Source organism: Propithecus coquereli, unplaced genomic scaffold (assembly GCF_000956105.1).
Source record: "Propithecus coquereli isolate 6110/MARCELLA unplaced genomic scaffold, Pcoq_1.0 Scaffold57, whole genome shotgun sequence".
Classification (NCBI taxonomy): domain Eukaryota; kingdom Metazoa; phylum Chordata; class Mammalia; order Primates; family Indriidae; genus Propithecus; species Propithecus coquereli.
This window is the reverse complement of record NW_012151618.1, coordinates 6298709-6325980: the sequence shown is the minus strand read 5'-3', so window position 1 is coordinate 6325980 and position 27272 is coordinate 6298709. Positions and strand designations below refer to the sequence as shown.

The window sequence follows — 27272 nt, the reverse complement described above, 5'->3', positions numbered from 1 at the left end:
TAAGGCCAGCGCCGCAGCTAAATCACCAGGTGGCTCTGGGCCTTAAGTCTCCCATCCATTCCCAGAAGTCTGAAGAGTTGAACTCTGAGGTCCTCTCCAGATCTAAGAATCTGTGGGAGGGGTTGGCCATCTGCTAATATTGCTGGAAAACCTTTTTCCTGCCTCGTTCACGTAAGCCCTATCTCTAAGACTAGGAAAAAGAATGGGAGATATTTGAAGGAAGCAAAGATTCAGAAGAGGAGCTTGTGACAATTCTGAATTTATGGAGAGAGCTATAAATTTAAATTTTTAATTTAGAGAGACCAAGATCCAAAAAATAAAATTCTCCCTGCCTTCCCTTTTCAGTGCTTAGTAGCAGCCTGCTAGGGATCTGGGGCCAGTGCTATTAACTGGGTTTGAGATGACAGTCACTATTTCCTGTTCTTTAGGGGACATTCTTGTTCAGGAGGTGTCATAAGGTCAGCATTTGAGGGGGAGAGGAATAAGGGTCTTAAGCCTGGAATTTTCTCACTCTGATTCTGGCAGGAAAGCAGCAGGCACGTGGTCCTAAGTGGATGAAATGGCTTCAGGATCAGGGCCCATGTGTCTACACCCAAGGTCCTCTCCGTGGAGCTTTCACTTTAAGAGGCAGTAAATAAAAGTCTTGCATCAACCCCAACGTTGAATGAGAATTAAATGCTTCCCAGGGAGGCAGGTATTGGGTCAACCCAATTCTTTGACCTCCCTTACAAACCAGGAGGCAGCAGAGGCCAGAGGAAAAGCTCTCAGAACTCAATCAGGAGACATCGTTTTATCTCAGGGATTTTGTTCTTCTTTTTTAAATTTTTATTTTTACTTTTTAAATTTTTATGTTATTTGATTTTTTTTTTTTTTTACAGAACTTTGTGATCTGGAGTATCTTAGGGTTTTTGTTTCATTTTTTTTACCAATTCCTACATCCATTTAAACATGATGCTTAATTTCTCCACTTACAGCAAACACCAGGCTTTACCTTCTCTATGCCAGATCATGCAGTGAAAAGTAAGAAAACAGAAGAGGGAAAAAGAATTAATAAGGGAAGAGGCTGTAGACATCTGTGGGACTCATCCTTTCGGGCATATAACTGAGATACAGGGAGAGACTAGAAGAAATGAAAGGCTGAATCAGACACTGTTGGTTGAAATCCTTCTCATAGCATTTCAGTGTTAGAGTTTAGAATAGCCTTCAGGAAACCCCTGGAGCAATAGCCTCATTTTGGCAGATTTTAGAGACTGAGCTCAGAAAGGCTGGGACCTTCCCTGAGCTCCATGGGGCTGGTGCAGGAGCCAGGACTGGGACTCCCAGCCCAGTGCTCGTTCCAGCAGATCATGTGAGTTCCCTTAACTTCCTCCCTAAACTTACTTCAAGTTCTTGGCTCAGTGGAAACATTTTCAAGCTTGACCACATCACAGGCGGCACTTCTATTCCCCATGATCCAAGTGCTCAGTTGAGAGGAAAAAGAAGGGCCCCGAACGATTGTGGGACCAGCTATCTAAGTGATCAGTTCTCAGCGCTGGGCCATCGGCCGAGCCAAGGGAGGCCAGCGTGTTCTGGTTCAGTGTGTCTGAGTTTTGTTTTTGGTGTGAAACATGGGACTGAAAGTCTGTTTTAACTGCCTGGTTATTGATAGGATAACATACTTTCCCACCATTCCTTTCTGCATAAGTCACAAGAAACGCTGGCAAAACAAATCCACGGTCGCTTATTCTGTCATTGTGAATGCTTAGCAGGTCCTGAAACGTCCTGTGGTAATGCAGCTACTTAGCCAAGCTGGCAGGAACTCATAACAAAACAGCTTTTATTCCGGTCAGAGAACTCAGAAAACACACACTTCAGTAAGGACTTGGGGGAGTGGGGGGTGGCCCAAATGTCAAGGTTGAGTGCTCCATCTGGGCTTTTGGTTTCCATGAAGGTCCCTTTCTAAACCGCTGCAGCTCAGGCCTGACGGGCCGCCACCCCTCCAGAGGAATGCTATTAGCACAGGCCCGGAACATGCAGACAGAACCCACACTCAGCGGGGAAGGCGGATAGAGCCTGGGGTTGCAATTTCCTTCACTCTCGGGAGCACAGCAGCATGAGGATCACACTTGTTTGCAAAGAAGACTGTCAACAGGATACACGAGATATGGAAAGGACGCCAGTGATTCACATTCAACTTTGGGCGGGGGCTGCCAGCTCATATGGTGTGATTCCTGTGCACTGGGATTTCTAGTTCTGGGTCACCCTGAGCAGAGGGAAACATACCTTAGTGAGTAAGAAGAACAGAAACCAGAGGAAAGTTCCCTCGTGGATAGGGAAGATTTTGCCCAAATTACTTGTATTTTAGATTTTACATTTTAACCCTTCATAAGATAATTTCCTAATCTATACTGAGCGTCATTCCAAGGATTTTAGGTTTTGTTTTCAGTTTTTAATTAGGAAAGTGCCAACTTAGTCAAGGAAGATGTGAAGGACTTTTTAAATGTCAAGGTACAGCTCCTCTGGTACCATGTTAAGGCCCTAGACATACAGCTGAGTAAGCTGTCATTGGAAGCACACCCTCTCAGAAGTTCCCGCATGTATCCACAGGTATTGTGTCAATGAAAGCCTGAGATTAGAGAATACAAATGAATTCTCTTCAAAACTGCCACCGAGTGCTCTGAATCCTTGTCCCCAGATGTTTCCGTATTTTATCTGTCAGGTGGTTTGGGCATGCACTAGGGACACAGAAATTAATTAACAGTGCCACCACTTTCCAGCAACATGACCACTCTCCTCTACCCTTGCCACTCCCAGCACGTCAGTCACATAGCCACTCGGAACCTTCACTTAATTAAAAAATGGAAACAAAATCCAAAAACCTTGGGATGCTGAAGCACGTAGCTTGGGAAATTTGGTCTAACGTCTACAATGGGAGAACGAGAACTCTCCCCGACTGCCTCATGGTGGCACCTCAAAGATCAAATAGCAGTGAAACTCCTTTCAAAACTGCAAAAAGCACTCATCTGGAGGGTAATTTTACCATATTGTGAATGCTCCACAGGTATGTGGAGCTAATGTATCATGCAATACATTAGCATATGTATTGCTCAATAGCTTGTAAAGCTCTTCAAGGAAAAGGCTGTGTCCGAGAGTTTACTTTGTGTCCACCGAACGTAGTGCCAGCTAACCAAATTTGACACAATTTCTTGTTGAACTAATGATTCTTGAGCCTCAGCTCTGAAAGCACTTTGCCTATCATGGCTAACAGATGGTTATTCACAACCACTCCGGAAACTTCCAGTTTCTGCTTTATGTTATTTATTATACCTCTCTCCTATGACCCATTATGGTGAAGACTAACCAATCTCCCACCCATTTCTGCAGTGCACGAACTTTCCCTCCCTGCCCTCACTGAATCCTCAGGTTTCACCTCTCATGCCTCCTTTCCACACAGGACAATCCACTCATGGCTCAGCTATAGGACAGTACCTGCTCCCTGCTCCTGGAGATCCTCTCAGACAGCAAATCCGAGTTGTTTCTTTCTTCTTCCAGCTCCATCTCCAGTTGAGACACCTTGTCCTAGGAAAAAGGTCACAAACACAGCCTGTTTAACTTGCACCGAGCCGGATTAGGGGCAAGGAGAGCCCTGTGGAAGGAAAACCCCAAGGACAAATGAGAGCTGAGTATCATCAGGGTTTGGAAAAATGATCTATTTCTTACACTGCGCAAAGCAGATATTTTAAAAACTGTGTGTTTTATTACTTTTGCAATGTAGAATATAACCATGTGTGTCTAAAACACATAAAAGAAGAAAAAATATTACCCCAAACCCTAACACAAACACTAAGGATATTTTAGCATGTTTCCTTCAAGTCTTTTTTCTTTCTATGAATCAGTAACTTCAAACAGATCCACCTAAGCCTGTTAAAAGACAACGTAGAAAAAAATTTAAGAATGAAACAAATAAAAGACAATGTGAGAGCTGAGATACCAACCAAGGAACATTTCTCTACATACGTCACGCTCAGGACACTGTTTGGCCTCCCTCCTGCTCAGGATTTCCAAGAGCCTTGCAGGAGTAAAGGCTACAGCAGCCTTTTGCACTTGCCTCTCTTTTGCAGCAAACACCATGCACTTCGCACTGTGTACTCCCAAATCTGCACTGGATTTACACAAAGACAGGCTGACCAATTCTGCTAAACTCATCATTACCTAAGAATAATGATTTGTGTCTTCCTCGATGGCTCCTAATGTAACATAATTAAGTGTTAAAAGTATTTTAAAGTAGTCTAGTATATGGAAAAAGGCTTCTCACACAAACCACCCCACATAGAACTGGAGAGTCGTGGGGTTTGTGCATGTATTTCTCCTGTCACCAGCCAATTTGTCATATGTCTGGGTAAACTCAGAGCCACTAATGCTAAAAAAGCAATTGGCATTCTGAGTTTTAAACATGACCTTGCAGCATTTGTATATAAATGTCGTCTGTGCAATTGCCAAAGTTGATTGACAAGCAATGGATGCCTCTGTGAGCACCAAAAATAAAATGCACAGAACTCGTGTGAATGACTGCATGTCTGTGAATTGCCCCCCGGTAGTGATCGAAATCTACAGGGATGCTGACAAGCTCTCTCCCAGGAGCCAAACATCCCAAAGACCAACTTTGAACAGAGCCGGGTCCTGCACTGGAGCCTCCTATTTGTTTGGTGGTCCCCAATTCCTCCAAGGCCAATTTTACTGTAGTTGGAAATCACTGCAAGAGCTGCGTTTACCTACAACAGCCCCCTGAGTTTCTGATTTTACAGAAAATGTCCATCCTTGGGAGACCTCTTAAGTCCTGAGAATTAATTTAAGTGTGAGGGAAGGAACAGGCTAGACATTAGTCACAGCAAGGCAGTCCTGCCAGCTGCCTCTCAGGGGAGGAAACACCCCTCAGGTGGCTGGCCCTTGAGAGCTATTCATTTTGTAATTAATGGAGGAATATCTAAAATATTGCAGAGGTGCAAATAAAGCTTAGCTAGGCTACTGCTTCTAGACCTTAAGTCAGCCAACGGAAATGTTGTTTTTTTGGTCAGGATATTCTAGAGGGAGATGACCTGACAACCCAATCTTCAGCTAATAGCAACTCTTCACAGGGCTCTCCTCCTGCCCAAAACCTGTACACACAGAACCCAGCAGGAGCGTTCGGGGGGTCCAGGCCAGAGCCCATTTGCCTGAAGCAGCTTTAGCTTGTTTTTAACCAGGCTGTTCAGGCCCCAGAATCGTCAGTTTGTAGTTAACTAGGCTGACCTTGGCTTGCCTTAAAATTACCTCCCCTAAAGAGATCAGAACAAGGACATTAGCAAAATATACAGCAATCTTGCAAAAGAGTAATAAAACCGTAATCAGGTTATTCTCATCTCTAAAAGAGGCCCATCTAATAAAATCTTCAATGACTGAAACAACACTCCCTAGATATAAACTGCTACTAAGTCCCCTCGAGGTTTTAAAAAGTTATTTCTGTTTATTTGCAAAGTTGAAACAGGAATTCCATTGATTTTGAATTCAGCCATCTCTCCCTGGCCTTGAGCACTGTCTGTCTTTTATCAAAACCTTGACAATTTTAACTTCTCCCAAAAGCCAAAGGCTTATTTTTCAGTGTCTCTATCTGTCTCTAAATTCCACGGGGTGGGGGGGGGTGGTGGTGGTGGTGGTGGGGTGTGTGTGTGTGTGTGTGTGTGTGTGTGTGTGTGTGTGTTTTCATTTCCGGTTTGGGGTTAGTTTTGTTCTTGAGAATTGTTCTTTTTAGAAGTTCAAATGGACACATTTTAAGGTTCTTCCTGTCATTCTCAGTGGATTGTTCGTACTTAGATTCTATTACTTCATTTACGTTTTTCTAGTATGTTGTGTTTTCAGCTTGTGAACAAATCACCCCCATCCGGTGAGAGCATTGAGCCCCTTCCGATACACTGTCTTGGTCCATGTATATACTGTGTACACAACAACGAAGAGAGCCGCAGTTTGCTGCCAGCTCTGGCAAAGCCAGATAACCCGCAAGGGAAAATGGACCAGAAACAGGAAACAGGAATGCAGTATGTGGTGTGGCACATGAGGGCTAATGACTGCTAGGAGGCAGGTGGTTTGGGCCCAAGGCACATCTCTGCCCCTCTCTGGACATGCAACAGTCTTGTTGGAAGCACTGCCCCCAAAGAACAAACAGAAAAGGAACTATCTGTGCCCTTATGCAAAATCCTAACCTCTCTGGGACTCTGTTCCATTTCCTCTTCATGACAATGAGGACATTAGACAACATTATGTCCATCACTCCTTCCAGCTCCGACGTCCTATGAGTCTAGGAACTACCTGCTTCTTCCTCAAATCAAGAAATCACCTAACACTTGGCTGTTGGAGAGAATAAAAACCCAGGATGCCGGAAGGCTGAGGTATGAGCAGAGAGGCTGCCTCCCTGGTGCCCCAGACTCGCTCTCCACTGGCTCCCGGCTCACACCGCGCGGCCTACAGACCTCCATCTGCTTGACTAGTCTGCCGCGGTCATCTTTGAGGTGAGTCTTGGCCTCCAGCTCGTACTCCAGGTCCTTCAGCGTCTGCTCCAGGAGCTGCCTTTTCGTGAGCGCTTCATCCTGCGCTCGCTGGTAGTCCCGTAACTCTTCTTCCATCAGACGCATCTAGGATGAGACAGAGTTGGGGTGGTTTTCTGGGGTACATTAGGAGCACAGGACCTCCACAGGCAGTACACAGGCTGACCCTAAAGAAGAGAAGACCTAGTGGACCCCTACTATACGAGACATCAGAAAACCTTGGGCAAGTCCCACCTCCTTCTGTGCCTTTTTTTTCTGTAAAAAGAGTGGATTTTCCAGCTATAGGTAGCAACCCATAGGTTATAAATCCTATTTAATACACGTTGACCACCATTTTTTGATTAAATAGAACAGAAAAATATTGGAGTATGAGCGAATATTGTTTTATGAATCTTTTGTACTAGATATTCATATGTTTGTGTGGATGTATATATTCCTGGGTTGCAATGCAACATGGAATTCTTACTACAGGTCATGCCAAAAACACTGGAAAGCCACTCAACCAGATACATGCTTCCCACCTGTATCAGCATCACCTCGAAAGGTTTAAAGTTACGGAATAAAAAAAACTTAAAAAAAGGAAAAACCTAAATTAATGACCCCAAAGCAACTTACAGGCACAAAATCTAACAATATAAATATGCCCATTAGGGGAAAACCACTGTTTTGTAGAACCACAGCTAGCAAAATTTACAGTGTTTTTTTTATTTCATCCACAAGGGGGCACTGAACTAACAGCTTTGAAGAAAGTAAACAGGACAAAACCACTGGATTCACAAGGGCCAGCCAGTGTTTTCAAGCCCTCTGGAATCTCCCCAGGGAGACTAGCCACCTCAGTACTCCTGAAACACCTGTGTGGACTGATCAGGTGAAGCCCAAGGCTGTCTGTTTTGTTCCTAACACCCTAACCCTCCTGCAGATGGTCCAGCAGTCTTAGGAATAGAATATACTGGTGGTTTATTTCCTTCAGAGAGTATAAGAAAGTGCGTGGCAAACTCCACTACAGAATACCACCCTTTTGGGGTGTTTGTCACAGAAGAGTTGGGGAAGCCCCAACACAGGAGGCTAGTTTAAGGAAGACCAATGGGAAACTTCAGGCATGTGTTTTTCTCTTGGAGGCTGCCGGGAACACCTGACATTTCTATGAAAACAGCCTTGCCTTGAAGGTGACATCTCGTCTGGTTTGGGTAGTCACCGTGGGAGAAACCGTTCATGAAATCATGGAGTGAAAACCATCCCGTGGAAAGAGGATGATGGGGCATCCTCTGAATACAGAAGATGCGCTATACTCCAGAGCATTAACTCTCTCCGTGACTCAGTTTCCTCATTTGCAACATTGGGATAATTACAAAACCAACCTCCTAAAGCTAGTATGAGAATCGAATGAGATGAAACTCCAAAATTTTTCAAAAAGTGGGTTTGAGAGTCAGAAAGAATGACAGGCAAATGGACAGCCCGCATTTTCTTCTTGGCATCCTTCCCAACACCTAACGCGTCTCTCCCCGCTGCTCAGTATAGTCCCACCTTCGATGCCCAGGAGGTCCCTCCCCACCCCTAGCAAGGGCTCTGCCACACCGAGAGTACTCGGCAAGGACGTGCAGAAGAGAATAACTAGTACAGTGTCCGAGAACGACCTATCCTGATTCAAAAGTAAGCAAACAACTTTTGAACCTACTACTGCTACTTTCCAAGTAGTTAAAACCACCCTTTGCTATGTAGGATTTAGAAAATAAACTGAACAATGATGACCTCGACGTCTCAATTCTCTAAAGATTATCTTCATCAGAGGCAGAATAGGTAAAAATGCCATAGCACTTATAATGGACCCCTGTAGCTTTTTTTTTTTTTTTTTTTTTTTTTACTGAGAGCTTTAACTCAGCTCAACCAAAACACAGGCTGAGGGGGCAGTGAAGAGTTGAGCTTGAGTTTTTTAAGGATCCAGAGTGAACTTGGCTTGTCAATTCACTTTGGTTTTAAACAGCTCCATGACTTCAGCATCTGAATTAAGGGTGGGATCTCTGTAGTTTCCTGTCAGCATGATGAGGTGTACAAGTCTGTTGTTCAAATGGAAACAGCATCTCACAGGGCTATACCAGTGAGAAAATCTAGGAAGGGTTATATTTTCATTGTACGGAATCCTTTTTTTGAATTATTGGTCTTTTAAAAAAATACTGGTCTCCATCTGGTCTTCACAAATCACTATGGGCCTCAGTTTCCTTATCTAACTAGAGGATCTCTAAGTTTCCTTCCAACCCAAAGATTCCAGCATAAAAACCATGATACAAAAAGCAGCGGGAAGTATTCTGCGGGGGTCAGTGTGACAGTGACCTTTGGAAATCAAAACAGAACAGGTGTTTGTTGGTGTTCTGGCAAATATCTGAATTATTTTCAGATTTTGTCTCTGCTGTAGAAATGAACGTGATTTTTCTTAATGCCAAAGAGAACTGTAACTTAGCGTGCTAATTCCAGTTCTTACTTGGAGCCCTGTATCCTATGAGCCTGAGCCAGAGGGGGTCTGTTATCTGGGTCCTTTCAGAAGTGTTCTAGACGTCTGTAATAAATATCCATTGTTCTTTTACACAGTTTCAGCACTGACTCATGGGCGACTTTTCTTTGATCATCAAAGAAATTAAAAGTTTGTTTTCTAAAGAAAAACTTGTTTTCCTTTGGAATCTTAGTGCTCTTGGCACTGTACACGAAAAAAATAAGCCTTAAAATTAAAGAAAGGGAACCTGACATTTATTAAGTGTCCAGGATGTACAGACCCTCTGTGACACAGTCTCACAGGTTACCTTGTTTAATTAAAGTCACTGATGTTTTGTGTGTTTTTAAAGAGGTAGAAACAGACGTTCAGAAAACTGGGATAGCATTCAAAATCACCGGCTGGCCAGAGGCGTAGCCCGAAATCACCGTACACTGTACTTGCATTTTAGAGGCTCCAGCTTTTCATTAAAACAATCAAAAACAGTCCCTTTATTTTTCTCAGTTCTTTAGAGGTCACGACTAAAGGCAGCTAACATTTGGGTTTCTTTGCTCTATTATTCTTAAATATAAAACCAAGAATATGTTTTAATAATTTCAGTCCTCATAAATTCCTGAGGATTTCTTTTAGTCTCTATTATTGTTCTGAAACTCTTATCCACCACTCCCACTCTAATAAAAGTCTGTATTTTCAAAAATAAATGGCAAAAAAAAAAAAAAACAAAACAGTCGGTTCCTATAATCCTTGTTCTAGGATTAAATTAAAACATGAAAGCAGATAAATCACTTGGATGCCACCGGGCACATCACTGCTGCTCCATAAATGGCTGCTAAACTTTTTTAGGCAGAAAATTTTTGATAAAGAAAATAGTCAAGATAAAATTGTGTCCATTTCACCTTAGAGTCGGTGGGTCCTTTGTGTCTTAGAATGTCATTTGCCCGGGTGACCCTCCTGAGGGTTAAAATGAAAGGATCACACACAAAAGCTGTCTTACAAACACCCTCAAGTCCCTTCCAGAAGAGCTTCCAAGCCGGCTGGAAGGACACTGTGAATGAAGGACAGAGGAGGGACTTATCTGGCCGGGCATTACCTCCTCCTGCATTTTCACGGCTGTCAGTCGGGACTTTTCTGCCTCTAGGGTTTTCTCCTTCAACTGCCTTTGCATTTCTGCGAGCTCCCTGCGATTTTTCTCCTTGTACTCATCCAGCTGGTTCTGCAGCTCCAGTGTGGACGTGCGGGAGGCTTCGACAATGTCGGCCATCTGGAAGAAGTGACAGAGATGTGAGCCCACCCTGCCATGCCCTATCCGAGACCAGGGAGCTGGGTTTGGGTCCCATTTCAACATGGAACGCAGCTCCTCTCCTCCGTCCTCCACAGCCCCTCAAAGACTGCCAGGCACCTGGTCCTGGGCTGGGCAGGTTTGGTCTCCTCTGACTTGGAAGCAGCACGGAGGAGTGAGCAGGCATATCCTCTGGAGCATCACCTGCGGTGATGTCCCTGCTGTGCTACTCGCCGGTATACGACTAGGGCACGTCCTTCACCTCTCTGAGCCTCAGCATTGTCCTCATTGGAAATAAATCATATGTACTTCACAGGGTTGTTGTCAGAACTAAAGCAATACACAGATACAGACTGAATTCTAGGGAGAAACAAAAGGAGCTAGCAAAGCGCCTGACCCATAATAGGTGTCAGAAAATGAGCCACTCATGTCAGCTCCCAAAATACAGGGAGCCCACTGGCCCTGTGCCTCTCCCCTTCTGGGTAGTTTGGGCAGAGAAGAGCAGAGGAACAGCAGTGACTGGGCTTTGAAACTGCCTTCCACACTCCTGGACAATAAATTGAGGCGAACGCACAGAGACTCCACACGGAGACGTAGATTCTGAGTCAGGGGACCCAGTTAAGTCTGCACTTAGGCACTGGACTTCTGCTAATTGTTAGGAGGTGATTACAGTGCCCAGATTCCAGAGGCATTTGCTTTTTCTAGACCAGATTCTCTCTGTCTGGGATTCTCATCAAGTCTAAAGAGCTGCTTCAAGGGGTTTGCAAATCCCTGACACGCTTGTGCTTGGACCTAAGTGCGGCTTCCCTGGTTTTCACCCAACCCTCAAGGGGGCCAGGTCCTGCACCTTCCCCTCCTCCTCCGGCTTCCTCACCTCCTTCTGCAGTTTCTCGATGGTCTTGTCAAGGTGCCACCGCTCGCTCTCCATCTCGGTCTTCAGCCTTCTCAGCTGCTCCTTCTGCTCAGTCTCCTCTTTCAGCTTCTCCGACAGCTGCTTCTGCTCCTGGGTGGTCCGCATCAGGTTCCTCTGCAAGGGCAGGGAGAGGACAGTGCAGTCACCTACCTGCCGGGTAGCCACAGGGACGGGGGGCACAGGGGATTTCCTGGCCACAACACAGAGCAATCAGACCTGTCACAGCCGTGATAAGGAAAAAGATCAAAATGAAGCTGTGACAGAGACACAAGGACATTGCTGGTTCTGAAATTCAGGGACTGCAAAGGAAAGTTCACATAACCAAAAACATCCACAGGCAGGAGGGGACAGAGGATGTATTACAGAGACACGTGGGCAAGGCTGCTGGTGGGGTGAATTCAGGATGGGGCTGAAAATCTGAATGTTCGTGCTTGAAAATTGAGGTAAAGTTATACATTAGACCAACCTAAACCTACTTGGCAATTTATATCCTGTGATATCAGCATTGCAACTAATATTCTAGAATCTACTCTGCTGTGGAGACGGTTCTCACAATTAGAATATCTAAAAATGCACCCATAAGGAAAGAAAACACTGTCCCACAGGACAGAGGCTCACTTGGGAGAGGGAGTTGCAATGTTGCAACCAACAGCATCTGTGAGTTGGACGCGAACATAGACAAAAAGGAATTTGGAAACCCACAGGTGGATGAACTGAATGGACACAAGGTGTTAAATGGAAGAGACACTAGTGAGAAAAAGTACATAAGGGTGGTCTTTAGTGACTCAGCACCAAATACTAGCACCAAATGCCTATTATATAATAAAATACAACCCATGTTGGGTACAATGTTCTCCCTGGTTCCTCTGAGGCTCTCATCTCAAACAGTCACACTGACTTACGTCCTTTATATAAACAACATGCAATTCCAAAACAAAATCCTAAAAGATCTCAGGAAGGTTATAGTGGCTTCTTTAAATGACCAAGTGTTAGGCCATCAGTGTGGGGCTAACAGGAAGGGGCACAGCTCAGAAGAGAGCAACATGACCCAAACAGAGATTGGATCACCTGGAAAATGCCAGCAGGTGCCAAGGGCTGAGTGTGAGTTACTACTTGAACTACCGAGGGCCTACAGGCCTTGGTCCCCACCGAAGCTGTGTGGGAACAATGGTTTGTATTTGTACAGTGCTTAACATTCACAAGCAGCTGTCACATGCAGTAACTCAGGATCCTGAAAACACTCCAAATCACTCTGGGCTCTCCTGGTTTGCAGAGCATGGAACAGCTCTGGGCTGCCAACCACATGACGTGAGGCCAAGAAACCACCCGTGGTAGCCTTCTGGCCCCTGGGCTCCACCGGGCTGGCAGCGCTTTGAGAAGCAGCCAACACAGCCAGGCTGCTGGAGTTAATTGCTGTAGGGAACCAAGGTCGACAAAAGCTCTTGGGGAAAAGGTGGCAAAAGGAAGGTAATCAGGAGTTCAGCGTGAGGGCAATTAGCAGGCAGGGGCCCCACCACAGCCACAGCTGGGCATGCACCAGATGCAGAGGCGAACCCTGGGGCTTCTGTTTATGGTTTATTTAGTGGCATTGGGGGAAAAGGGTAAGAAGAAAGAGTTATGGCACTGGCAAGGAATGGTTCTCTTATATGAGAGAAAATTCAGAATGTGCATCTCAAAAACGTAAATTTGTGAAAACAACAAAGGGCCAGCAATGGCTTCCTGCAGAACCTTCAGGATCCAACTCAGCCTCCTGCCTCTACAGATGCCCCTGTTCTCTTTCTCCTCCTCTGGGACCCCAACCCCAAAAGCTCCGGGCCCACAGCCAAGCTAGCCTCAACTCCATTCAACCTACATACTGCTCGTGCATTTCTGCTTCACTCTGCTCAGGCAGGGCTGCCCGCTCCTCCCCTCCTATGCCACCAGAGACACCACGGACTCACCACTCTGCACCCAGGGCCTGCCAACACACCCCACCCCCCAAACATGCATTGTCTAGAAGGAGAATTTTGCTAAATTATTACAAAATATTCTTGTATCTTGCCTCTATCGCAGGGTAGTAAGATCTGTAAAGGCAAGGAATAGATTTTCTATCTATCTGGGTATATTCGCTATTAGGTATATGTTAAAAACTTAGTGGTTTTACCTATTCCCTAAAGTGATCTGAAGACTTCTTATATCAGAATCACCATGCGAGGGTGGGGTGCCCATTACTTAAAATGTATTATAGATTCTAGCTCTTTCTGATGGAGTCACAATTTTTCTTAGCATGGGGCCCACAAACTTGCGTTTGAAAGTTCCCCAGATAATTCCAATATATCCTAAGTTTTGAACATTGTTTAAAATAATATTCTGCCTCTGCAGTTATTCAAGAAATATGTTTCAATAAGTCACTGCTGAGAAAACATGTCCCAATTTCACATGAAAAGAAGCTAACTTGGCAACTTTGCATTTTTTTTTAACCCTTCACGTGAACCATGTTCGGAGTGAAATGCTCTGTAGCTACTACAGTGACCATATGTCCAAGACCAGCAATACGAGCCCACTGACCAATAATGGGACAGAAATTTGGAGAAAACGTATCAGGTCAGAGAATCCCAGACACAACGTTGGTGGATGTATAGTGAGTCATCCTGTCGATGGATGAAGAGCCTTTTACTATATGACTAAATAAGGCCCCAGTTAGCCCATATTAACAATCACCGAGGTACACGTGAGCCTACCGGTTCTCAAGGAATGAGTAGCTTGACCAAAAGGAAGTTGGTCTTCTCAGAGCCCTTGCCACACCATGTCTATGGGCTGCAACGGTGGAAACATTGGGGCTTTTTCCTTTGTTGTCTCCATACGCAAAGTCCAATAGGGTGGGAGGTGAAGACATGGAGAATGTGTACCAGTATCCCTCCCTGAAGGAAAGAACTGTGGCTTCTCCAGAAAAGACTTCTTCACCTCCCCATCTGCACAAGGCACTTGTAAACGCAATCAGAGGTGTCTTTGCCCTGAACACAGTTCAAGTAGGCACGGACGGCAGCAAGGTCCTGAACCAAGTCTGGGGTCAGCACACCAAGGCTGGTGCCTTCGTGACCCTCGGCCACTTTTTGACTGAGTCACAGTAAATCAGATGTAAGTTCACCATGGCCTTCAGCTACTATGTAAAGAAATATATTTATCCTACAGGAAGAGGCAACAGATTGCTACAGGCACAAAGATTTTGAAACATATAATGTTTGTGTGAGAAAAATACCAGTTACTTTTTCCTCTTCCTCCAGGGCTAAGTTCCCTGTGGGTTGCCAGCTTCAAGGTCGACAGGCATGCAGAAAGAGACCAGACAAAAGGAGCTGACTCTCTGGTTCCCGGTTTTAGAGAAGGCACAGTATTGCAGAGTGATGGTGTACTTTTCCTGGCACTCCCTTTGAGACCAGATAATTCAGGTAAAGATGGTGAAACTGCACTGCCGGTGGCTAGCACGGCCACCCACCCCATGAGGCATGCTCCCCTTCTCCACACCATTGGGAAAACAGGCTCAACAAAAGTAACCCGTCCGGGAGCCTTTCCAAAAGCAAGGCTAGAGATCGGGAGGCGGGGTGGGTGGGGATTCCATTAAGATCTTTTGGCCTTGAGGCCATCATCTGTTCTATATGCTGAATTACCCATGAGCTGCAGATTCCCTGCCGGGAAACTACTTCCATCTGTGCGAAAAGTTCTTTTTGACCAAAAGAAAAGTTCTGAGAGACTCTCATAGCTGCGCCCTGTGTTTGGTGTGGACGTGACACGAAGGTGCAGATGTCTGTCCCTGCAGTGTACCAATGTCTTTCCTCTCTTTCTGCCCCCCACCAGCTCACAGATTTAAACCCGACGCTTTGGCAGCTGGGTTAGGTAACAGTAGCCACCCCAAGCCTTAAATAACAACATGGGGAAACTGCCATCTGCACCAAATCAACCCAGCAAGATTTTGTAACAAAGATCTAGAGTTAAAGAAAGAAAAACAAAGAAAGAAAAAAAAAATCTAAGGGAAGGCAGTCAGACACAGAACTAGAACAAATCAGGACTTTACTATAAACAAAAACAATTTCCTTCCAAAGCCAGGGAGAAGGCGTAGGCCTCTCTGATTTGGGGATGAGAGTCCCTGAGTTGTGGCTGACCTGTGTGACCCCCTTCTGTTCAATACACCCTGAGGAGACGAAGCCCTGTACCTTTAAGGGAAGCTGCACTGAGACATTTACAGATCTGCATCCTAACTCAGCTCAGTGCTCGCAATGTGCCTTCCCCCACCTACCCTCCTCCAAGTGGGTCCCTAAGGAAACTTCAACAACCTTCCTGGCTTTTTACCTCCTCAGAAACTCACCTGGGGGGTGCTTGGGTACTGGTTCTTTAGAACCTGAGAGCCAACAGCAGGAAGGACACACCTGGATGACACTGGGGTCACTGTGCAAAGTCAATTTAGAACTTCAGTCCAGGCTTTTCTTCAGAATGTACTTCAAATAATCTTTCTAAGCTTCAAATGGGAAAATCTAATTTTCTAAGAACTTACTGATTTTGAATAGAGATAGTTATCCAGTTTCAAGGAACGACTTCCTCCTGCCCCTTCTCACAGCCACCTTGAAGGACTGTGCTCTACGGGGTGCATTTGCCCAGAGGAGAAGGGAAATTGGCTTCTGCCGGAAAGCCGCCTCCGCACTGCCTCGGGACCGATCCTGCCAGCCTTTCACACAATTCATATTTTATCTTTGGAAAGCTGTCAAGCTCTTTAATGTCAAGGTTTCTCAACCCTGGCACTCCTGACATCCGTGGCCAGATGATCCTCTGTTGTGGGGCTGTCCTGCGCTTTGTAGGATTTTTGGCAGCATCCCTGGCCTCCACCGGCTACCTGCCAGTAGCACCTCCCTCGTGTGACAACCAAAAATGTCTTTAGACATTACCAAATATCCCTCAGTTGAGCATCACAGTCTAAATGGACAGTTCAAAGCCCAGGGTGGTTGTTATGGGTGAAAGGGAGCTAGCCACCTAGGAAGAGAGGACCAGTGACAGTTTCTGCATGTCCCTCCAATTTTGCTTCTCTGGGTTTCCTTTACGAGGGAGTAATGACAACAGCCCTCAGTGTTACCTGAGTGTCCTCCAATTCACTCTCCAGGGCCCTTCTGGCTGATGCAGCTTCTTTTCCTTCCTTTCTGGCATGCACAAGGGCCTCTTCTAATTGCCGTATTTCTCCCTATGACAAAACGCTGGGTCAGTGTGCACCTGGATGTGTGCCGCGCCTTGAAAACAACTGACTGGGTGGAATGAAACGAATGCAGAAGACACCCACAGACACAGCAGTGGCTGTGGTCACGACGTGCCTGTCATGGGCCAAGATGACACACAACAGCCGTGTTCTTGGATGCGTGTGCCACCTGCAGCTTCAGTTCTTAGTCAGGTGTGACCATCCAGATACCTGGGGTGATTTTTTTTTAAGATGCAAACACCCGGCCTTACCCCTGGAGATCCGGAAACAGCAGGTATTGAATGGACCCAGGCACATACAGTTTTGCGAAAGGTATCCAGGTGATTCTGACGGATGACTGCTATGGCTTGAATGCGTCCCCCCCAAAACCATGTGTTGGAAACTTAATCACCATTGTAACAGTATTAAAAGGCAGGACCTTTAAGAGGTGATTAGGCTGAGAGAGCTCTGTCCTCATGAATGGATTAATGTGGGTTAGTGCCATCGTGGAGGGAATGGGTTCCTTTTAAAGGATGAGCTCAGCCCCCTTTGGTCAGTCCCTCTCCCCCTCCCTGCCCTTTCACTATGTGACGCCTTTCACATTATGACACAGCAAGAACGCCCTTGCCAGATGCCAGCACCATGCTATTAGATGTCCCAGCTTTCAGAACCGTAAGAAATAAATTTCTATTATTTGTAAATTACCCAGTCTGTGGTGTTCTGTTACAGCAGCAGAAGATGGTCTAAGACAATGACCATGTTTGTCCCCTCTTTTGTCATCAGCCGCCCTTTGTTACCGCCATCAGTGTGCATCCCTCGCTAACAGCTTCCCACTTCCAGCGGTCTAGCTAACCAGATAATTGGTTTGTTAAAACCTGTGTACCTTCAAAAACATCATCTATGTGTTAAAAAAGAATAAATAGCCTCAAGTGCGAATCGGTCTAATGGTGGTGTCAAGATACCCTTGTCGGGTGTTTGGCGGCCTCTGCGAAGGCTCAGAAGACTGAAGGGGCCTGACACCTGGGTGAGTGGGGCTGTGATTCCCACCTGACTCTTTGTCCCTGTCCCCCTCCACTCACACCCCTCCCAGAGGAACAAAAGCAATGGCTTGCACAGGGGATATATTCACTAGTGCCTTGACCCCTCCTACTGACTTATGGTAAGAAATCCCTTCCCCACTTCTGAAACCATTTACATGGGAAAGAAGGATCCACAGCTGCCAGACCCTGGCTTGGGCCCGGCGAGCCTTACCTCGTACTTCTTGAGCGTTTCCTTCGCTTTGGCTTCGTCGCCTTTCATGTCATCAATCTGCCTCTGAAGCTGAGCGACTCTTCGCTCCAGCTCTCCAATCCTTCCCTGCAGCTTCTCGTTCTCCTCCTGCAGAAGCTTCACGCGCGTTTCGGCCCCCACCTGGTTTTGCTCTGAAGCATGGCTCCGGCTGGCCAGGACCTCGACATTCTGTAAAAACACGGAGTGAGTGAGTAAGGGAACCGGCGTCAAGGGGCAGTCTGCAAGCTGGGAGAATGGCTGATGTTTATGAAAAACCCACTAAGTGCCAGGCCCTGTGCTAAGCCAGGGGTTGGCAAATGACAGCCTGCAGACCAAATCGAGCCCACCACCTGTCTTTTAAAAATGCAGCACTATTGGAACATAGCCACACCCATCTGTTTGCAGATTGTCTACTGCTGCTTTCGAGCTACAACAGCACAGCTGAGTGGTTGTGGCGGAGACCACAAGGCCTATGGTGTGTCACAAAACCTAAAAGGTTTACTGTGTCTGGCTCTTTACAAAAAAAAGTTTGCCAACACTCACCTGTGTTAAGTCCTTTACACGGGATTTCCACCTTGTAACAATTCTAGAAGGTGGTGCTATTCTCATCACCACCTTAAATATGAGGAAACTGAGACATAGGTGGATTAAATAACTTATCCAAGATCACTGAGGAGGAACTGCGTTCACGCAGACTGAATCCAGAACCTGTCCTCGCAACCCTTGCCTTTGGTATGTTCACTTCCCTGCCTCCTTTGCATGGGCAGGGCCTTTAATAGAAGCAGCTCTCGATGAAGGGCGGCTACTGTGTACAGATTTTTTAATGTCCAAATTAAAAGTGGCTTAAATTACGATACAGTTCATAGTGTCAACTCTAGGCACTATCATCTGAAAATGAGCTTATGCTGCACACAGTTCACAACAGAAAAATGGCAACAATCGCAGGACGACGGTTATTGTTAATTCTAGATGTCACATAGGCCTTGTATTCTTTGGTTTAGCAACTTGAAGTGATGATAAGTGGTCCTGTCTAGAGTCCCAACTCTTTGGGCAGATCTCTTGCCTGTCCTCCATTTATCCATGGGTATTTCTGCCAATATCAGCAGATCCCATGCCCATGAAACAACACTGCAGATGCCTGCCAGGAAGGAAAGGCCCAGGGAGGGCAAGAATAGGCTTTGAAAGCCTATATCCCAGCCCACTTGGGAGAGCTACCTGTTGGAATTGCTTGCATAGCCTTTTGCAAAGATCTTTAAATCTTTTAACAGTACCGTAAGCTTATCCTGAACTTAATCAGCTAGAGAGTTTCAGAAACCAGAGCATCTTTTCACAGCCCAAATGTTTAATTCTATACATCTGAGAAAGCCCATCAGAGCCAAGCAACTGAGTTAGAATGAGGTTAGGGGGCATTGCTGGCAGAAAACTAAGGTGCCAGGCAGGACTACTTGAATATCATCTCCTAATGAAACCAACAAGAGGATGCATCATAAAGATGAACAGAGGAGAAATAAAGTGTGGTTGAAAGCTTGAGGAGGGATCTAAAGAATCCAATAACTGGTCAGATCAGGGAAAGAAGGGAAAAGTCTAGACTGCCCATTCCTGCCCTATCTTTTCCATTCAAACATAAGATAAGGCTACTGTTATCAAGAAGGGTAGAAGTGGCATCAGGATAAACATATACATCAATGGAATAGGACTGAGAGTCCAGAAATAAATTCTCACACTTACAGAGAACTGATTTTCAACAAGGGTGCCAAGACGATTCAATGGGGAAACAACAGCCTTTAATGAACGGTACTGGGACAACTAGACATCCACATGGAAAAGAATGCAGTGAGACGCCTTTCCTAGACCACACACAGAAATTAACTCAAAGTGGATCATGGACCCAAATGGAAGATCTAAAACTATAAAACTCTTAAACATAGGAGTAAACGTTTGTGACCTTGGGTTAGGAAAAGCCTTCTTAGCTACACCGCCAAGAGCGCAAGTGACAAAAGAACAGATATAATAAATGAGACTTCTTCAAAATGTAAATCTTTTGTGCTTCAAAGGATACCATCAAGCAAGTGAAAAGACAACCCACAGAACTAGAGAAAATATTTACAAATCATATATCTGACAAAGAACTCATATCCAGAAAATATAAGGAATTCTTTAACTCAATAATGAAAAGATAAATAGCCCATTTAAAAAGGGGGCAAAGGATCTGAATATTCATTTTTTTTCAAAGAAGATATACAAAAATCCAATAAGCACATGAAAAGATGCTCAACATCGTTAGTCATTAGGGAAATGCAAATTAAAGCTATAACAAAATATTACTTCACACATGCTAGGATGGCTATAATCAAAGAGAGTAACAACTGTTGGGGAAGATGTAGAGGAATTGGAATCCTCATAGATCGCTGGTGGGAATATATTAATAGAATGATTTAAAATTCACAGTCCGAAACCGCAATTACCTTGGCACCAACCTAATAAAATGGTATAGCCACTTTGGAAAACAGTTTGGCAGTTCCTCAAAATGTTAAACAGAGTTATCCTATGGCCCAGCAAATTTCATTCCTTGGTATATACCTAAGAGAAATACAAATATATATTCACACAAAAACTTGTACAAATGTTTATAGCAGCCTCATTCATAGCATCCAAAAGGTGGAAACGATCCAAATGTCCATCAACCAGTGAACGGGTAAACAAAATGCGGCATGTCCATACTATGGAATATTATTTGGCCATACAAAGGAACAAAATACTGACGCATGCTGCAACACGGATGAACTTTGAAAACATTATTTTAAATGAAAGAAGCCAATCACACACACAAAAATCCATATTGACATTTACATGAAATGTCTGGAATAGCAAATCTACAGAGATGGAAAGTAGATTAGTGGGTCCCTGGGGCTAGAGGGAGGGGCGCAGGGAATGGGGAGTGGCTGCTAAGGGGTATGGGATTTCTTTTGGGATGTGATGACAATGTTCTATCACTGACTGTGGTGATGGTTATACAACTCTGTGAACGTAGTAAAAAACCACTGCATTGTACACTTTAAATAGTTGAATTATATGTTATAGGAATTGTATCTTAATACAGCTGTTTTAAAAAGAGGGGGAAAGAAAGGCCAGGGAACCCGGGGGCTGGAGTAGGGACAGTGGGGAGAGAAGATGCATTTACCCTGGTGGTTTGGAGGCTTGCTGAGGTGTTGGCAAAGGGAAGAAGAGACTCAAGATATCTGTCCAAACCTTTCAGTAAAGCAAAGAAACTTACACATGTGATCAATGCTCTTTTGTTCACCCAGAAATCTCTGGAAGAACAAGGATGCTGAAAACCAGCCCTGGCTTAACCTGGACTCAGGCCTGACTAGCACGCTGGCATGCTAGATAAGGGAACTGGACCGTAGGTGATGGTCAGAACGTGATGTGCGAGCGCACCGCCTGGCTTACGGCTGGCAGGGGTAGACGCCAATCCTAACTTTCCCATGGCAGAGGCTGACTGGGACTCTAGAGGAGCTTCTGTGTGCTGAGATACTGAGGCCTGTTTCGATTAGCTGCAAAATGATATGTGTTTCTCTGTGTCTTCGCATTGTGGCAGACCACATTATGTTTACAAATAATTCAACATAAGGCTCCGTTGGCAAATCTTCCCAAAAGCCCTCTTCCCTGTCCACGCCCACCCCCTCCTCCCAACACCCAGCTCACTATTTTATATAAAGCCCACAGAATAAACGTTCCTTTCCTGAAACCATACCTAATTCACCTGCAGCAGTCCTGGAATCTACAAAATAAAATAAAATAAAAATCATATCCCTTTGTTCAAGGCAGGTACTGTGCACAAGTTCTACTTCATGACTTCCCGAGAAGAAAAGAATATTGGTCAAGAGGACCTCCAAAGTCCCCCCACCTCTGAAGTGCGTCAGTGCTTTGATCTATGCACCATCTTTTCCAAATGCTTAAGTTTGTGTCTCATGAGTGTTGTAAAGGCAGCAGAATCTACCAAGACAGAGCCGGCAAAGAACTACTCAGACAGGAGGTCAGTGGGGACAAACACTGCTGACCTCACTTAAGTTGCTGGTGCCATGTTTCTGCGAGCGTTTGATCTTTTTTTTTTTTTTTTTTTTTTTTGAGACAGAGTCTCACTCTTTTGCCCGGGCTAGAGTGCCGTGGCATCATTCTAGTTCACAGCAACCTCAAAGTCCTGGGCTCAAGCGATCCTCCTGCCTCAGCCTCCCAAGTAGCTGGGATTACAGGCATGCGCCACCATGCCTGGCTAATTTTTTCTGTATATTTTTAGTTGTCCAATTAATTTCTTTCTATTTTTAGTAGAGACGGGGTCTCGCTCTTGCTCAGGCTGGTTTCGAATTCCTGAGCTCAAACAATCCACCCGCCTTGGCCTCCCAGAGCGCTAGGATTACAGGCGTGAGCCACCACGCCCGGCCGAGCCTTTGATCTTAAGTCCTATATGTCATAACAAGATTGGAGAGGATGCTCCACCATAAATAAAACCAGAGCACACAGTTTTTAATGATTTGCTTAGCCACTTCATACCACCTATGTAATGTCTATTGTTTAAAGGATTATATGGATTTGTTTTTTTAATGTTTTAACCATTATTCACTCATGCGGGCAGTCCCAGGTGGTTCAAGATCAAGTCCAATTCCTCTGCCACCATAAAAAGTTGGAAACACCACACTAGATCATCACCCCAAAGGCAAAAGTAGCAGACAGGCTATTTTCTAGTTTTTCAAGATTGGACCATCACTAAAAATTACACTGAGGTTATTATTTTTTTTTTTTTTACCTATCAGGCAGCCAAGGTCAAAAGGTTTGATAACACAGTGTGTGGGCAGTGTGAGGAAACAGGCATGCTCATCCATTGCTGATGGGGCTAGAAATTGGTCTGAGTTCCTGGAGGGCAATTTGGGAGTATCTAGCGAAGTTATGATGTACATTCCTTTCGACCCAGCAACTTCTCCTCTAGCATTTATCCTACATGCGTGCAAGATGACATATAAATGTGATTATTCATTTCAGCACTGTCATAGCAAAAGACCGCAAACAACTAAATACCAATTAATTGGGCACTAGTTAAATAAATTACATCAGTTCAATGGTATCGTGTGCAGCTGGGGGGAAAAAAAAGAATGAGAAAGTGAGGGAAGAGCAAGTGACAAGACAGTACACATAGCATGCCTCTGCGCGTATAAAAAGGTGAGGGGGGTAAAGATGTATTTATGGGCTACCCAGGAAACTGGTTACACTGACTGGCTATGAGGAAGGGAATTGGGGCTATGGACAAAAGTGGAGGGAAGTTTTCAATTGCAAACCCTCTTGTAATTTTAAATTTTGAACCATGGAAATTTAACATGTATTAAAAGTTTTAAAATAAATATACATTTGCTTTGAAAAGACTGACCAGCAATGATCACAGGCACTTGGAGAACAACTCACCTCCTTGGCCAAGTCCTCACCTCCTCCAGCCTCTAGAAACCCTTCCCCTGCCTGTTCACGGATACTTCTGGGCCATGCGAGATAACGGAGCCGGAGCTCCGAGAGCAGCTGTACAAACAGAGCACAGGGCCAACTCTCCCACGCTGGTTTACAGAGTTAAGCAATTCCTTTTCACCACATATAGCTGGGGGAGTGGAAAAGGCCCAGATGGCCCAGGACTTGCAACTGCATGAATGCTTTCCCTGCTTTTCCACTCCAGCAACACTGAGGTGGAGAAGTCCAATGTGGGGTGATGAGAGACATCCAACGGACTGCACAGAACTGCCTTCAAGGCTCAGGTTTTTCCATTAATAATGCACGTAAATTTTGCATTTGACACCATAACATTTTTCATTCTACTATGTCTCTTTTTATATTAAGGATACTGTGTTCTTGGTATTCTGGGAAGAGCTGTTACTTTAGCCGGTGACTATGCCAAGCACTCTCCTACATGAACATATATCCCATCCTGAGTAATAAAGACAAATCACCTTAAGATTGGAATGCTCATTTTTACTTCTAAAAATGCTACTCTAACCACGTAGAGGAAAGAGCAGAGGCTCTGCAGCCAGCCAGATCAGATCCAAATGCGAACTGTGCCTCTTGCCGGGGCCTTCCACTTGCCCTGGGCCTTCCACTTGCCCTGGGCTCACAGAGCCTCAGTTTCCTCATCTGTAAAAGGGGGATGAACTTACCTACCTCGTACATTATTGTGAATATCCAGTTAACTGAGAATACAGCTCTTGAGGTAGCCATAATTATTACTAGATCAACTAAACCTACATCTGTCTCCCCAAAGGGAAGGACTTTGTACAGCCTACACTGTGGTTCTAAATCGCCACACTTGGCTTCAGACCACAACCTGCAAATTTTTACCAGCTAAAAGTCAAGCCTAGACTTTTCGAAAGACAGAACCGAGATCTTCTAACAATCTTTACAGGGTGTCTGCACTGTACAAATAAGATCCCCCCCCCCCACCATCTTACTTTAAGGGCATGTCAGGTTTCTTGGTTGGCTGATTTATTAAAAATTTAGCCCCATTTCCCAGTCAAGGGTAGTCCGGTAAACTGATGGCAACTAAGGAAAAAATTCTTCTAAATCAGACAAACAGCTTGTTTGCTAAATTTCCACTACTTTTAAAACAGTTGACTTTTAACCATATGCTCCAATTATCAATTTTTTTTTCTTTTTTTTTTGAGACAGTCTTGCTCTGTCACCCTGGCTAGAGCTAGAGAGCAGTGGCGTCAGCCTAGCTCACAGCAACCTCAAACTCCTGGGATCAAGCGATCCTCCTGCCTCAGCTTCCCGAGTAGCTGGGATTACAGGCATGCGCCACCATGCCCAGCTAATTTTTTCTATTTTTAGTAGAGATGGGGTCTTGCTCTTGCTTAGGCTGGTCTTGAACTCCTGAGCTCAAGGGATCCTCTTGCCTTGGTCTCCCAGAATGCTAGGATTACAGACGTGAGCCACCATGCCTGGCCCAATTATCAATTTAAAAGGAGTAGAAAAAAGGAATATGCAATTGTATCTCATACACACATACACACCCCAAAGAGCAAAATCCCAGTCTTTGCGAGGCACCACCATTCATTGCAAATAATGACTTGCTTACATGCTGGCATATTTTCATGAATTAACACCCACATTTAGAAATGTTCACAATGGCCCCTGGAGCCAGAGGAAACTTTCATTCGTGACAAGCACAAACAGTACCCCAAATGGCCACGTCTGAGGGTTCTGCCTTATCAAAGGGGCTGACGCGCTTTCCTTGCAGGAGCACAGACCTGACACCTTGAACCGGCTGCTCCTGATGGATAACAAGCGACCGACCGCACAGGGCCAGGGCCTCCTGGCTTGTCCTGGTGCTGACCCAACACACAGACGCATCAGGTTTTACTAATTAACAAGGCCTCTGCCACAGCCGGCTTTGTTTCCTTTCTGTCTCCCTTTTTTGCTGAATGAGTGAAAACAGCTGAGGCGTGGAGGCAGGGGCGTCCGGGGAATGGAATGTCGATGTGTCAGTTCCACCTCGCTGGCCACCCCCATGCTCTGGTGTGTTGAGGCTGCAGGATCCCAGCTGAGAGGCATCCAAAGTGTCCCCAGGTCAGCTCATCTGCTGGGCAGTTACCATCTTCTCGCCATCATGGCTGCGGACGTCCACTTTCCCTTGCACAGTAAAGGCGTGGGTCACAAATAATGAGTCCCTCACTCTGAGTGCGTAGAAAACCAAGTCCCCTGTATTGTGTCTTCAGCTTCCCCCTCACCTGAGCAACTATTTAGGTCCAAAAACAGGGTATATTTCAGTCTTAAGTAGCTCACTTCATCCCTTACCCTAGCTATCTGTGAATTTTCCTAACCTAAGGTTTCTAATTCCAGCTTCTCAAGTTTGAGTGAGCGTAGAAATCACCTGGAGATCTCATTCAAATGCTCATTCAGACTCAGGTCGGCTGGCGTGGGACCTGGGACTCTGCATTTCAAACAAGCTCCCAGGTGATGCCAGATGATGCCGTCTGTGGATCCCACTTTGAGCAGTGAGGTCTGGGCTGACGAGACGCTGCTCAGACCTCAGGGCCTTTCTGCAGAGGTTTCAGCTCGGCTCACAACTGGCCAAGTTCTTTGTGCTTCTTGGTATGACTCTAAGTGCCTGGGATTAGGTAGCGTCAGGCGCTTGGGTACTACTGCAGGCTTCCCCGTGCAAGCTCTTGACCTCTGACTTCAATTCACATCCTTAAAGGGAGTGTAATAGGCAATACTTGCCCTAAATGGGTCAGAAAGTCAAAAAAGAATGAGATACAAAAGCTTTAAAAAGTTGAAATTCCTATAATAAGGTATAAAGTGAAGGGTTCCTACCTTCCTCCTTTTTAACTCTACCTACTTACCATTCTTTGGTCAAGATGGGGTTGAGCCACTAAAAAACATCATTTTTAAATCCCATGCTCCAAGACCTACATCAGAGTTTCCAAATTTTCTCTCACGGTATTTACCAAATGCCAATACCGTTCCCTCGCCCCATCTTTGCAGTTCAGAACTCAATTGGTTATACAGTGATAAGCTCTTTTTGTTTGGTTGGTTTTGGGCAAAGGAACAGTATGTGGGAGAGATAGGAAAAGTGTGGCAAAGGAAGGGACAAAGAAGTAGAGGTGCTCGCTACCAGAACCCCAGGTATTTCTAAGGACAAGCTGGTTCCAAAGCCAAGAATAGTGGAGGTCAATGTTCAATTTCCTTTTGTTAGAAGATGTGGATTCTAGACCAGACCCCGCTAATAATTTACTATATGATGACGTTAGGCAAGCCGTTTCACTTCCATCTGCCTTCAGTTTCCTGCTCTGTCACATGGAAGGGTCAGTCTGGCTCATCTCAATGTCCCTGCCAGCTCTAACAGTCTGGAATTCTAGAATGAACTTGAAATCAGGCAGTACTGGGCAGTCGTGGAATTAAATACACTAAGACTTCTTGAGCTATTACTTCTACCATATCATGTTTACATTTTGTTTTCAAATGCTGTCAGCTAAGCCAGATCATTTGTATCAGTGTTCCTGCCAGAGCTTCTAGAGCTAAGGGTCATGTCTAAAGACAGGCAATTTCCTGCCACTGAGGCAGAACAAAGTGTCACTAGCTCATCCCTCCCTACGGTCACAACTTGCCATGCTCAAGGAGTTTAAATATAGCGTGCAAAATGAAGATTGTCTTTACATCCTGTGTTTTCGTTGCCCTGGTGGTAATTTTCTTGCTTATAAAACCACCTAAAAGAAACTCCCTTTTAATCATATTCAATCACCCAGTTTTTCCTTTAGTAACTCTGCGATTATGTAGGTTAAAAATATCACTGGTTTTCTTCACAATTTTTCTTGTGAAATAAATTAATATGCTTCCCTTTAAATAGTCAAGAAACCAGAAAGATTTGCTCTCAGAGTGGCCTGTCTTTCGGTGCAGGTCAAAAATCATGGCAATAAAATTCTCACACTTGCTCACAGAATGCATTTGACACACAGTAAGTCTACATAGGTACCCAAGATGGGGATAAAAATACCTACGACAGACAAAAATACTCTGCAACTAAACAGGTACAGAGCAAGTTAGTGATT

At 45.0% G+C, this 27272-nt stretch overlaps 1 protein-coding gene across 1 annotated transcript in view; it reads right to left on the bottom strand.

Moving 5' to 3' along the window:
* CGNL1 (cingulin-like 1) overlaps nucleotides 1-27272 on the bottom strand; it is a 159957-nt gene that overhangs the window by 14112 nt on the left and 118573 nt on the right. The window contains exons 9-14 of the mRNA XM_012658027.1: nucleotides 17677-17883; nucleotides 16330-16434; nucleotides 11193-11345; nucleotides 10130-10300; nucleotides 6483-6644; nucleotides 3469-3558 (exon numbers count right to left, since the gene is read on the bottom strand). Of these exons, the coding sequence (XP_012513481.1) occupies nucleotides 3469-3558; nucleotides 6483-6644; nucleotides 10130-10300; nucleotides 11193-11345; nucleotides 16330-16434; nucleotides 17677-17883 (888 nt within the window). The remainder of the gene's footprint in view (nucleotides 1-3468; nucleotides 3559-6482; nucleotides 6645-10129; nucleotides 10301-11192; nucleotides 11346-16329; nucleotides 16435-17676; nucleotides 17884-27272) is intronic.